The sequence below is a fragment of the Triticum aestivum genome, chromosome 5B (assembly GCF_018294505.1).
Source record: "Triticum aestivum cultivar Chinese Spring chromosome 5B, IWGSC CS RefSeq v2.1, whole genome shotgun sequence".
In the NCBI taxonomy this organism is placed as follows: domain Eukaryota; kingdom Viridiplantae; phylum Streptophyta; class Magnoliopsida; order Poales; family Poaceae; genus Triticum; species Triticum aestivum.
The window spans coordinates 429,421,805-429,433,294 of NC_057807.1; the positions used below are offsets into that span (position 1 = coordinate 429,421,805).

At 45.9% G+C, this 11,490-nt stretch overlaps 2 protein-coding genes across 2 annotated transcripts; both read left to right on the forward strand.

The window, feature by feature from the left end:
* Positions 1–1,634: 1,634 nt before the first annotated feature.
* On the forward strand, positions 1,635–4,676 carry LOC123116310 (protein DETOXIFICATION 27-like). The gene is made up of 8 exons (XM_044537285.1): positions 1,635–1,962; positions 2,605–3,146; positions 3,244–3,330; positions 3,447–3,503; positions 3,627–3,865; positions 3,981–4,099; positions 4,197–4,283; positions 4,357–4,676. The coding sequence occupies exons 1-8, from the start codon at positions 1,726–1,728 to the stop codon at positions 4,402–4,404; spliced, it is 1,416 nt and encodes a 471-aa protein (XP_044393220.1). The 5' UTR covers positions 1,635–1,725; the 3' UTR covers positions 4,405–4,676.
* A 1,654-nt stretch (positions 4,677–6,330) lies between these two features.
* On the forward strand, positions 6,331–8,872 carry LOC123116311 (protein DETOXIFICATION 27-like). The gene is made up of 8 exons (XM_044537286.1): positions 6,331–6,585; positions 6,776–7,317; positions 7,438–7,524; positions 7,636–7,692; positions 7,798–8,036; positions 8,143–8,261; positions 8,375–8,461; positions 8,584–8,872. The coding sequence occupies exons 1-8, from the start codon at positions 6,331–6,333 to the stop codon at positions 8,629–8,631; spliced, it is 1,434 nt and encodes a 477-aa protein (XP_044393221.1). The 3' UTR covers positions 8,632–8,872.
* Positions 8,873–11,490: the final 2,618 nt, after the last annotated feature.

The following is an 11,490-nucleotide window of genomic DNA, read 5'->3' on the forward strand; positions in this document are numbered from 1 at the left end:
AACAACAAGTTGTCGTTACGTTGGACACATGTAATGCAGTCGGATGCGACACTTGCAGTTGTGTGTTGGTGCCAGACATGCAACTGCCCCTCCACTGACAAAACAACAGCAAGTTGCAGTTGCATTGAAGACATGCAATTGCAGTAGGGGGAGACACTTGTAGTTGCTTAGTGGTGGCAGACATGCAACAAACCCTCCCCGGACAAAACAACATCAAGTTGTACTTGCATTGAAGACATGCAATTGTAGTTGGGGGTGACATTTGCAGTTGCGTATTGGTGGCAGACATGCAACCGCCCCTACACCAACAAAACAACACCAAGTTGCAGTTGCGTTAAAGACATGCAATTGCAGTCGGGGCGACACTCACAATTGCGTGTTGGTGGCAGACATGCAATTGCCCCTCTCTTGACAATGCAACAACAAGTTGCGGTTGCATTGAAGACATGCAATTGCAGCCGGGGACGACATTTGCAGTTGCATGTTGGTGGCAGACATGCAATTGCCCCTTCCTTGACAAAACAACACCAAGTTGTGATCGCGTTAAAGACATGCAGTTGCAGTCGGGGATGACACTTGCAGTTGCATGATGGTTGCAAATATGCAAATGTCTCCCCCTCCCTCCCGACAAGACTTCAGTAAGTTCCAATCGTGTTGAAGAGATGTAGTTGTAGTCGGGGACAATTGTGCAGCCAGATAGCAAATATTTTCAAATTCCAAAAATAGAAGTTGTTATTTAACAAATATTGAAAACAAAATGGATATTATTGTTCACAAGAAAAAGTCTAAAAATATTATTAAAAACAAGAAAGGTGATAAGACATATGGGAAAAAATACCAAAAGTAACACTGACAAAAGAAGTTTAATCTGAAAGACCTATATTTTGAAAAATACCATGTCAAACAATATGAACCAAACAAACTAAAAAAAGTGTATGGAGGAAAAAAAGAATTTAAAAAACAAAATAAAAGAGCCCAACCCGAAAGAAATGGAAGAAAAAAACGAGTTAATCACGCGCTTTAACAAGCAGAAACGAGAAGACCCATTCTCCAACGCGATTCTTGTTATACATCGACTCAGACTTCACAAAGTCTCGGCCGATTAAGATTTAGTATCAAAGATAATCTTTTTTAAAAATGTGTGTCAAAATATCTATTCTAATAAAAATTAGATCATCCATTTTTCTAAAAATAAGAAAGTAAAAAACATAAAAAATAGAAATATAAGTGAAAACAGTTTAATAAAACTAAAATAAAAAATAAATACACTATAATACAAAAGGAAAAAAGAAAATATAAAAAGGAAAATAGTACGTGTGTACACCGAGTGAGCTGCTCCAGTAAGCTTCCTACTGTACACACAATCCTAATAAAAAACAAAGAAAATACAAATTGTTCATATGGGAGACATATGAGAAAATAAAAAACAAAAAGGAGAAATTGGAAAGTACCTCAAGCCACAGCCCACGGCCAGATACAATTGCAAAGCCCATAGAAGGCACGCTCTGCCCATCTGCCCGCAGGGACAAAGCCCATTTTGGACGAGAGGAATACATCGACAAATCACAGATCGATCAAATTATATAACATATCTCGTCGACTGAGACATTGCTAATTCTTAGTCGACTGAGAATTAGCACAACCGAATACTACATACAGATTGCTCAACCTTCCCTGTCCGCACCGCGCACTGCTGTCTGCACTGACAGAACTAATCAGTTTGCCATGGAGAGCGTTCCACTGCTGGCGTACAGGCCGGGGAAGAAGCGAGCATTGGCGAGGGAAGCGGCGGAGGAGTCCAAGAAGCTGTGGGGGATCGTCGGCCCTGCCATGTTCATGCGGCTGGTGCTCTACAGCTTTGACATCGTCAGCCAGGCCTTCGCTGGCCGCATCGGCGACCTCGAGCTCGCCGCCTTCTCCATCGCCAGCACCGTCGTCTCCGGACTTACGTTCGGCTTGCTGGTATGTTGCATGTCACAAATTTGGTTGAGATGTTTCTTACTATCAGATTACATCTGACTTGCAATTACTAATTATGATGTTTTGGATGTGGGTCACTACCATTAGATAGCATGCATGCTAAATGCAAGTTTTTAGCAAGTTGTGGGTTCAGAACTTGAGATGGAAGTACATATTGGTTCATATGGCTTACAAGGCTAGAACTTAGTTTTGCGGTAAAAGGAAGAAGAGAAGGTTGTTCCCACGGTTTGATTTTCTACGTTGGAAAGCATAACTCACAAATTATTTTTTGTTACGTGTGATAATCCCCTCTTATAGCTCGTTCGGTTCGTTTAATCCCCTCCCCGCAGAAAACATAATCTTATACCGCCTGGGTACGCTCCCCATTGCGGAACCCTCCCCGATGCTCGCCGGGAGGATAGAGAGAAGTCAGAGGTGGAAGAGAGTGAGGGGCGTCTTGAGATCCAGTTTGCCTTGATGGGTGTCAGCATTGGGAGAGGATCCAGTCAAACCTTTGCTCGCCAAAACTCTTATTCTGTGTGCGTGCGTGCGTGAACGTGCCACGATCATGCTCATGCTCATCTCACCATCATTCTCTTTGCGGACAAATCGACTGACTCGTTCTCGTTCATCAATTCTCGGCAGCTCGGAATGGCGAGTGCTCTGGAAACGCTGGCCGGCCAGGCCTTCGGCGCCAAGCAGTACGCCATGCTCGGCATCTACCTGCAGCGCTCATGGATCGTGCTCCTGCTCTCCGCCGTGCTCCTCGTCCCGATGTACGTCTTCGCGGCGCCGCTGCTGGCCGCGATGGGCCAGCCGGCCGAGGTGGCGCGCCTGGCGGCCCAGCTCGGCGTGTGCATGCTCCCGATGCACTTCGGGTTCGCCCTCCTCCTGCCCATCAACAAGTTCCTGCAGAGCCAGGGCAAGAACTGGGTCATGGCGGCCACGGCGCTGGCGTCCTTCCCCGTGCACGTCGCCGCCACCTGGCTGCTGGTGGTCCGGTTCCGGTTCGGGGTGCTCGGCGCCGCCATGGCTCTCAACGTCTCCTGGGGGCTCAGCTTGGTGGTGCAGCTCGCCTACGTCCTCGGCGGCGGGTGCCCCTTGACGTGGACAGGGTTCTCGCCATTGGCGTTCGCTGACCTCTGCGGGTTTATCAAGCTGTCCCTATCATCTGGTGTCATGGTATGGTATGTACTATGAGAATACTCCTATCCTAGCTAAAAATGCTGGTGCATTGCAAGGCCCCTCATGCATCTCGTCCTATTTGCGGCATCTCGCGTGCAGCTTGGAGAATTCATACTACAAAGTACTGCTTCTGCTCACAGGACACCTGAAGAATTCTCAGCTTGCTGTGGATGCCCTTTCTATCTGGTACTACATCTTCTACCTCTCTCTGTCCTGCCTACTCACCTATGATCTCTACACAGGTTTACAGGCATTTTCTCATGTCACTACCGGTTGCTAATTACTGCTACATCTGTATCCAGCATGAGTTTTCAGGGATGGGAGATGATGATTCCTATGGCCTTCTTAGCAGGCACTGGGTAAATACATAACATTAACTGACTTTCACCTATCTACTCCCTAACTGCACATTATGTATACTCCGCACTTCAGTTGCCAATTTACCATCAGATGGCTGAAAAATTTTCATTGTGGATTCAAAGGGTGAGAGTTTCTAATGAGCTTGGCGCGGGCAACGGAAAAGGAGCGCGGTTCGCGACGATCGTGTCGACGACGAACTCCTTTCTGATCGGCCTCTTCTTTAGCTTGCTTGCACTTGCCTTCCACGACAAGATCGCACTCGTCGTTTCATCAAGCAAAGCTGTGATCGACGCGGTGGACAACCTCTCCGTTCTGCTAGCCATCAGCATCCTCCTAAATGGCGTCCAACCTGTACTTTCAGGTACTCTGTTGGTGATTGTGAACTTGCGATGAATCAGATCGGAATAAGAAATGAAATGCAGAACTGAAGATTAATTAGATGCTCTGTATGTGCGTGCGTGTGATACAATTTGCAGGAGTTGCTGTCGGATCAGGGTGGCAAGCACTAGCGGCTTATATAAACGTTGGAAGCTATTACATCATTGGAGTTCCTGTTGGACTTCTGCTCAGTTGGCTCTTCAATCTGGGAGTTCTTGTACGTTCCATACAAGCCATTCTTGATATTATTTGTTAATTAGTACTTGTGGAGATACATGTGTCCATACTTACTACTAGATCATCTTTCTTTGTAGGGGATTTGGGCAGGGATGATCGGTGGCACTGCAGTTCAGACAATAATTCTTGCGTATATTACCGTGCGATGCGATTGGGACGAGGAGGTCATTTCTTTGCCCGGCCCTCCGTTTTAGAGTCAATCAGTCATCAAAACCTTGACTTGTTGAAATTATGCAGGCTTCTAAAGCAAGTAAACACATCCAAAGATGGGCAGGCTCGAAATGAGTTGGAGTGCCAATGCCCTCATCTCAAGGAGCGATTGATGAAGATTATCCTAGATGGCCATTTTCTGAATGGAAGTTTTAGTTGAATCTTCGACAGGTAGTACCAATATGAATACGTACGTGATCCTTACTACACCATGAGGAAGTCGGGCAGCTCATGGACTATGGGTGCAACTAAGAGGAGATGGCAGCATAGGACAAGTACAACCTATTTGTACGACGGTTCAAATATTAGGCTGTGTGTGTAGGCATATGTTCATATTTTCATGTTATCCGCACTTGTACTTCAATACATGAACTTCGTACTTTAAATTTAATAAAGTTGTGTGCATAACAATGATGTAGAGACTCGGGGTGATCCTCCTTTTCTAAAAAATGTACTACCAAGACGGGCATGGCACAAGTACCTCCTCGCCTCACAAAGTAACATGAAACACAAGATTAGCGAAAAACCTTGAGACAAAAAAGGCCAAAAGAAAGGAATCCTCTTTCTTTCTTGTGTTAAATATGTATTCTAGTTTTTTTTTACTTTTACCTTATTTTTTGCTTTTTTACCATTTCTTCAACTTTTCATCCTCCGTATGAGGCTCATATGTGCCATAATGAAATGTGTGTGTTTTCTCTATGAAATGCAGCAGCACTACTTTTCAGTTTTCATTCATGCATAAGAGGAATTGATAGAGACGGGAAATTACATGGGAAAACAAGGGTGAAAAGAAATAGATCACGCCACATAATACACAAAAGAGAAAAAGATAAGTTGGGTCGGGGCAACAACAAGGCAAGTGCTGAAAAGAAAAAAGAACATGAGTGCCATCATCTTCCATCATCCTCACGAAGTCACGAGAGAGGTTGCACGAGGAAAACTACCATCCTAGACGAAGAGCTCCAATCATCCGAGACCACGATGCCTCAAGGCTATTGCGCAATTAAAGGGCAAGGAGCAACCAAGTCCACACCCTGACAAAGACACACACGAAGCCGAGGCTATATCACAACAGCGGCACCGCCGCGAAGCCGAAGGGCGTCAAGGAGCCAAGTCCACACCTGGATCGCTTCACCATAATAATAACCACCATGATCACAGATTGAAAACTCCGGCATTATCAAACCACACCAGAAGACGGCACCAACAGAGAAGAAGAGCGATCAGACCACCACAATCAATTTGTCTTCATTATTATGTTTAGTTTTCATATGTTTCATATGTGCTAATATGTAGTTACAATGTAAACTAGAATTGTATAAGTTAAAAAAAATATTATACTCTGTTATATTTAGAAAATCGGGTAGGTCCTATCAGAATTTAGTAGAGTAAAAATACTCCATTAAGCTTTACTCGGTCAGATACTTCTTTACTTTTCAGGGGATTGGCTAGAGTTGCTCTAAACAATATCTTGCAACGGACGGTCTCCATCCGCTGGGTTGCCGACGTCCAAAACGAGCGAGAAGCAGAGCTTTACTAGGTCTTTTTAGCTTAGCTTGGCGTGGGTCACTTTAACCCCAACCTTTGTAAGACCTAGACTTTGTATTTGTCTACTCTTTGTATTTGTTTACTCCTTCTTACCATATCGGCAGCAAATTGCCAGTTCCTCAGAAAAGAAGAAATGATGGAAGGCTAAGTTTATAGCAATACACGTACTCCACCACTCCCGCCTTTACATGCGTAGACCAAGTGAATTTTTTTGGGAAGAAAACCCTGATTGGCTCAGTGCGGTTTTGATTTCCGAGACCAACAAATTACTAATCCTCGCCACATCCACATGGCCGTTTAATTATTCTCCAGCGTGCTCCATCACCGTCGCAAACTAACAGATTCCAAGCTAGATCTAGCTTAGCAAAATACTAATACAATACTGCTTGTTTTTCGAGACGAAGAGCATATATGTTTCCTTCCAATCTGCACATCTAGCCAAGTAGCCATACAATGGAGAGGCAGAGCGCGCCACTTCTCTTGGAGAGGCCGAAGGAGAGGGAAGGCCAAGTCCAAAGACTGGCCAGCGAGGTATGGGAAGAGTCCATGAAGCTGTGGGAGGTGGTCGGCCCGGCCGTGTTCATGAGGCTCGTCCTCTACAGCTTGAACATCATCAGCCAGTCCTTCGCCGGCCATCTCGGCGACGCTGAGCTCGCCGCCTTCTCCATCGCCAGCACCGTCATCTCCGGCTTCAACCTAGGCTTCTTGGTACATAATGTTTCTCTTGCAAGCCTCAGCCGCCTATCGATTTCTGTTTTTTATGTGCCAAAAGTACGTTTGCGTATGCACTCCTGTTGCCTGTTGGACATCATTGTCTCCTACGACGAAAAGCATCCATTGACCTCATTATGAGCGACCAATGGCACTCCTAGATAAACATAATCTTGATGAATTGCAGCTTGGCATGGCGAGCGCACTGGAGACGCTGTGCGGCCAGGCGTACGGCGCGAAGCAGTACGCAATGCTGGGCGTGTACATGCAGCGCTCGTGGCTTGTCCTCTTGGCTTTCGCGGCGCTCCTTTCCCCGACCTACATCTTCAGCGGGCAGCTGCTCAGCGCGCTCGGCCAGCCCGCCGATCTGGCCCGCGACGCCGGCGCGGTCAGCGCCTGCCTGCTCCCGCTCCACTTCATGTACGCCATCCTCCTGCCGCTCAACAAGTTCCTCCAGTGCCAGAGGAAGAACGCGGTCACCGCGGTGACCACCGCTGTGGCGTTCCCGGTGCACGCCGCGGTGACCTGGCTCCTGGTCAGCTACTTCGGGCTCGGGGTCATCGGCGCCGCCATCGCGCTCAACTTCTCATGGGCGCTCGTCGTGGCGCTGCAGCTCGCGTACGCCGTCGGCGGCGGCTGCCCGGAGACGTGGGGTGGGTTCTCGTCCTTGGCGTTCGTGGACATCTGGGGGTTCGTCAAGCTGTCCTCGGCGTCCGGAGTCATGTTGTGGTATTTATTTGTTTTATTATTCATCATCACGGTGCTTTCAACTTCTGGTAGGTAACTATAATATCAGGGAGACACACCAACTTTATAGTATATTTTTGTCTTGCTTATATATGGATGCAGCTTGGAGAGTTGGTACTACAGGGTTTTGATCTTCGTCACTGGGTACATGAAGAACGCGGAGCTTGCCGTGGATGCCTTGTCTATCTGGTACAAATATCTTACCTCCATTTTGTATTGGCTAAACACAATTATAGAGATGACTTCTAATTCTGCCAAGTGAAACCTCACTACTTACTTAGTTACTTTTGGCACGAACAGTTTGAGTTTGAATGGATTGGAGATGATGATTCCCTTGGGGTTCCTAGCAGGCACCGGGTAAGCAAAGCACAACAGACATTGACACCCCTGCAGTACTACTCCACCACTCTTTGCCTCTTTGCATTGAATCCCCACACCCTCCCCTGGTTTTGTTTTTGCAAGGGTGCGGGTCGCCAACGAGCTCGGCGCGGGCAACGGGCACCGGGCGAGATTCGCCACGATGGTGTCGACGGCGACCTCCTTTCTGATCAGCATCTTCTTCTGCTTGGTGGCGTTGGGCCTCCACGGCAGGCTCGCCCTCATCTTCTCGTCAAGCAAGGCCGTGATCGACGCCGTGGACGACATGTCCGTCCTGCTGGCCCTCACCATCCTCCTCAACGGAGTCCAACCTGTCCTCTCAGGTACTTCATACTAGCTTATCCCCTATATCATACAACAGTTAGCTCGAGACTTATGCAGAAAATACAAAATGGCATATAAGCTTGCTGCTGCACCTGTGATCTGCAGGAGTTGCAGTTGGGTCAGGTTGGCAGGCGCTGGTTGCGTACGTGAACATTGGGAGCTACTACCTCATCGGTGTCCCGCTCGGCGCTCTGCTCGGATGGACCTTCCGTCTCGGAGTACATGTACGTTCATCGTTTGTTCCCTTTTCTTGCGAGAAATAGTTGTCTCGTATCCTGGAAACAACATCGCACTGTTAATTTGCGCCCGTGCGGTTTGTAATTCTTCACTTGCGCAGGGAATTTGGGCGGGAATGATCGGTGGCACGACGGTTCAGACGCTGATCCTCGCTTACATGACCATACGATGCGACTGGGATCAGGAGGTTTGGCTCTGCCAAATGTTCCTTTTTAGTGGAAGCCAAAATTACTGGAACATCACGGTGTTTTTTCACCACTTCATTTGCATTGGGTGGTCAAATGTGCTAAAACCGTGATGCTTTTGCAGGCCTTGAAAGCAAGTAACCGTATGGGGCTGATGGGAAGCTCCGAGTGATCAGTCCGAAGAAGCCTCTAGTCATGCATCGGACAAGTGAAGATAGTGTAGTTTTTTTTTTTTTTTTTTTTTTTTTTTGCGGGAAGTGAAGATAGTGTAGTTACAAGTGAATGTTTTTTCTTTCGAGCGAACTCTGGTTTTTTTAATTATTTAACGATTTAAAGGTCCCATTTGCATTGAACTGGTCAGACTCGGCCCTGTCCAGCCAACCATGGGCCATTAGGCAGGTCCAGTTCATCAAGTCCAGGCACGCTGGTCCAGCCCAGTCAGCTAGTGGTGAGCCGGAAGATGATGACGGCAGACAGCTCGCACGCGGATGGTGAGCTCATTCTCCGTTTAATAGTCGGAGCGTGCTTGGCCGGTTGATGTTTGCTTAAGCCTTGTTCTCGTGCTGGTCTCTCACATTCCTGAGTCAAGTCAATGGTCGATCGTTTGTACGCACGCACGTACAGTAACATGTTGCGTTGCTTGCGCAGTTCTCGATCGACCAAAGGTTTCCAGCAAAATGAGTAAATTGCACAGAAGCCCCATAATTGGGGCATTGAAAGCAGATTGGTAATTTTTACGTGTCAGTACCAACTTTGGGACGAGGCGTTGCAAAAAAGACTAAAACTGCAGTTTATACGTATTGACAGGGAATCTGACTGATTGGGCCCGCCTGTCGGGTGCTGACGTGGCAAGTTTTTTGCAGAAAACTCCCTTGATTTGTGCGTAATCATGTAAATGCCCAATTATTTCGGGAAAAAAGGCTCCTACGAGAGGCTTTTTTTCCGTTCGTAATTTCCACCACGGATTCGGACTCGTTTGCAAATTTGCGTCGGTTTGAACAAGAACCGAACGAACAAGAAAACAATCCCGTGCAGGATTCGAACCGGGGACCTACGGTAAAGCAGAGCAGCGGCTAGCCACCGCGCCACGGCTGCGCTCGCGACAAGAAGCAGGCTGGACGGTTTTTATACAGACATGGGCAGGCTTGGCTGGCCCACCGAGGCCTGCATTGTTTTTTCCTTTCGCACTTACCTGGCGTGTTGGGGCTCATTCGTTGCCCAGATTTCTTTACGTTTCATTTCTCTTACTTATTATGCTTTATTTTTTATTCTGGTTTTGGTTTATTTTTAGGTTTTTCTTTCTTATTTTTTCATTCGCTAGGTTGGTTTATCTCCTGGATTTTTAACATATTTACTGAACATTTTTTATGATGGGTTTTAGTATATGATGAACAGTGAACATTTATTTCATGTAATGAACTTTTGGTAATATACATTGAACATGTTTTCAATGCCAATTTAATATTTTTGTAATATATGTTGAATTTGTTTCTTAAGATATGATGACATTTTGCATAATGCACGGTGAAATTTTCGTAATTTATGGTGAACATTTTCTTAATACACAATGAGTTTCAAGAATATTATGATTACACAATTTCTTAATTTATAGTAAACATTTTTAATACACGGTGAACTTTTCTTACAAACAGTGAACACTTTTCTAATAATATGAACGTTGAACATATTTTGAATGCAAATGGAATATTTTTGAAATATATGTTGAAATATTTTCTTAAGATATGATGAAAAGTTTACTTAATGCACGGTGATTTTTTTACAATTTATTGTGAGCATTTTCTTAATACATGATGACTTTCAAGAGCATTATGGTGAACATTTTCTTAATACATGGTGAATTATTTGTATTTCAAGAAATGTTCAACATGGGTTAAAAACTTATTGTGTAAATCATTCTTGCATTTCAAGAAACACGTCGATTTTTTTAATAAAATTTGAACAGTTTTAATGCATTTAGGAGATTTATTATGATTACAAATTTATATTTAATACATGTTGTCAACTTCCTAATTAACTGTGCATTTTAAAAAATAAAATATATATGTATTAATATCATGAATAAAAAATATATATGGGGCGTGCCTGTGTTCTAGTCTGGTGCTTGACACTTAATAATACTAATATGTAATCGCAAATATATATGTATTAATATCATGATTAAAAAAACAGTAACCCAGCGCGCAGCCACGCTGGGCCAACCGCCGGCCCAACGTCTTCAGCATAGTATAAAGAAGTTCTCGCCTCTTTTACATCGCGAGGGCAGCCGTGGCGGGGTGGCTAGCCCGCTGCTCTGCTGTACCTCAGGTCGCCAAGTCCGAATCCGTGGTGGAAATGACGAACGGAAAAAAAGCCTCTCGTAGGAGCCTTTTTCCCCGAAATAATTGGGCATTTACATGATTACGCACAAATGAAGGGAGTTTTCTGCAAAAAACTTGCCACGTCAGCACCCGACAGGCGGGCCCAACCAGTCAGATTCCCTGTCAATACATATAAACTGCAGTTTTAGTCTTTTTTGCAACGCCTCGCCCCAAAGTTGGTACTGACACGTAAAAATTACCAATCTTGGTACCAATCTGCTTCCAATGCCTCAATTGTGATACTTCTGTGCAATTTACTCCAGCAAAATCGATCCATCAGAGCTACAGGTAACCCCGTCGAGGCGTGGAGCGAAACACATGTCGTTCTTGCACTGGTAGAAAAAGAGGCTTCCGTCCAGCCCCATTAGTCGCGAAACTGTAGGAACCGCGACTAATGAAGTCTTTAGTCGCGGTTCGGCAGACGAACCGCGACCAAAGGCCTGGGCCCAGGGCGCTCGGTGGCCAGCTGGTGCACGTGAGGGGCTTTAGTCGCGGTTGGCCAGGCCAACCGCGACTAAAGGTGCGCAAAGGCCTTTAGTCGCGGTTGGCCAGGCCAACCGCGACTAAAGCTCCTCCCCTATATATACCAGTTCAGCACGCTCACTTAGCCATTTGGTGCCACTTCTCTTCACAAGCTTCACAAGGGGGTGTAG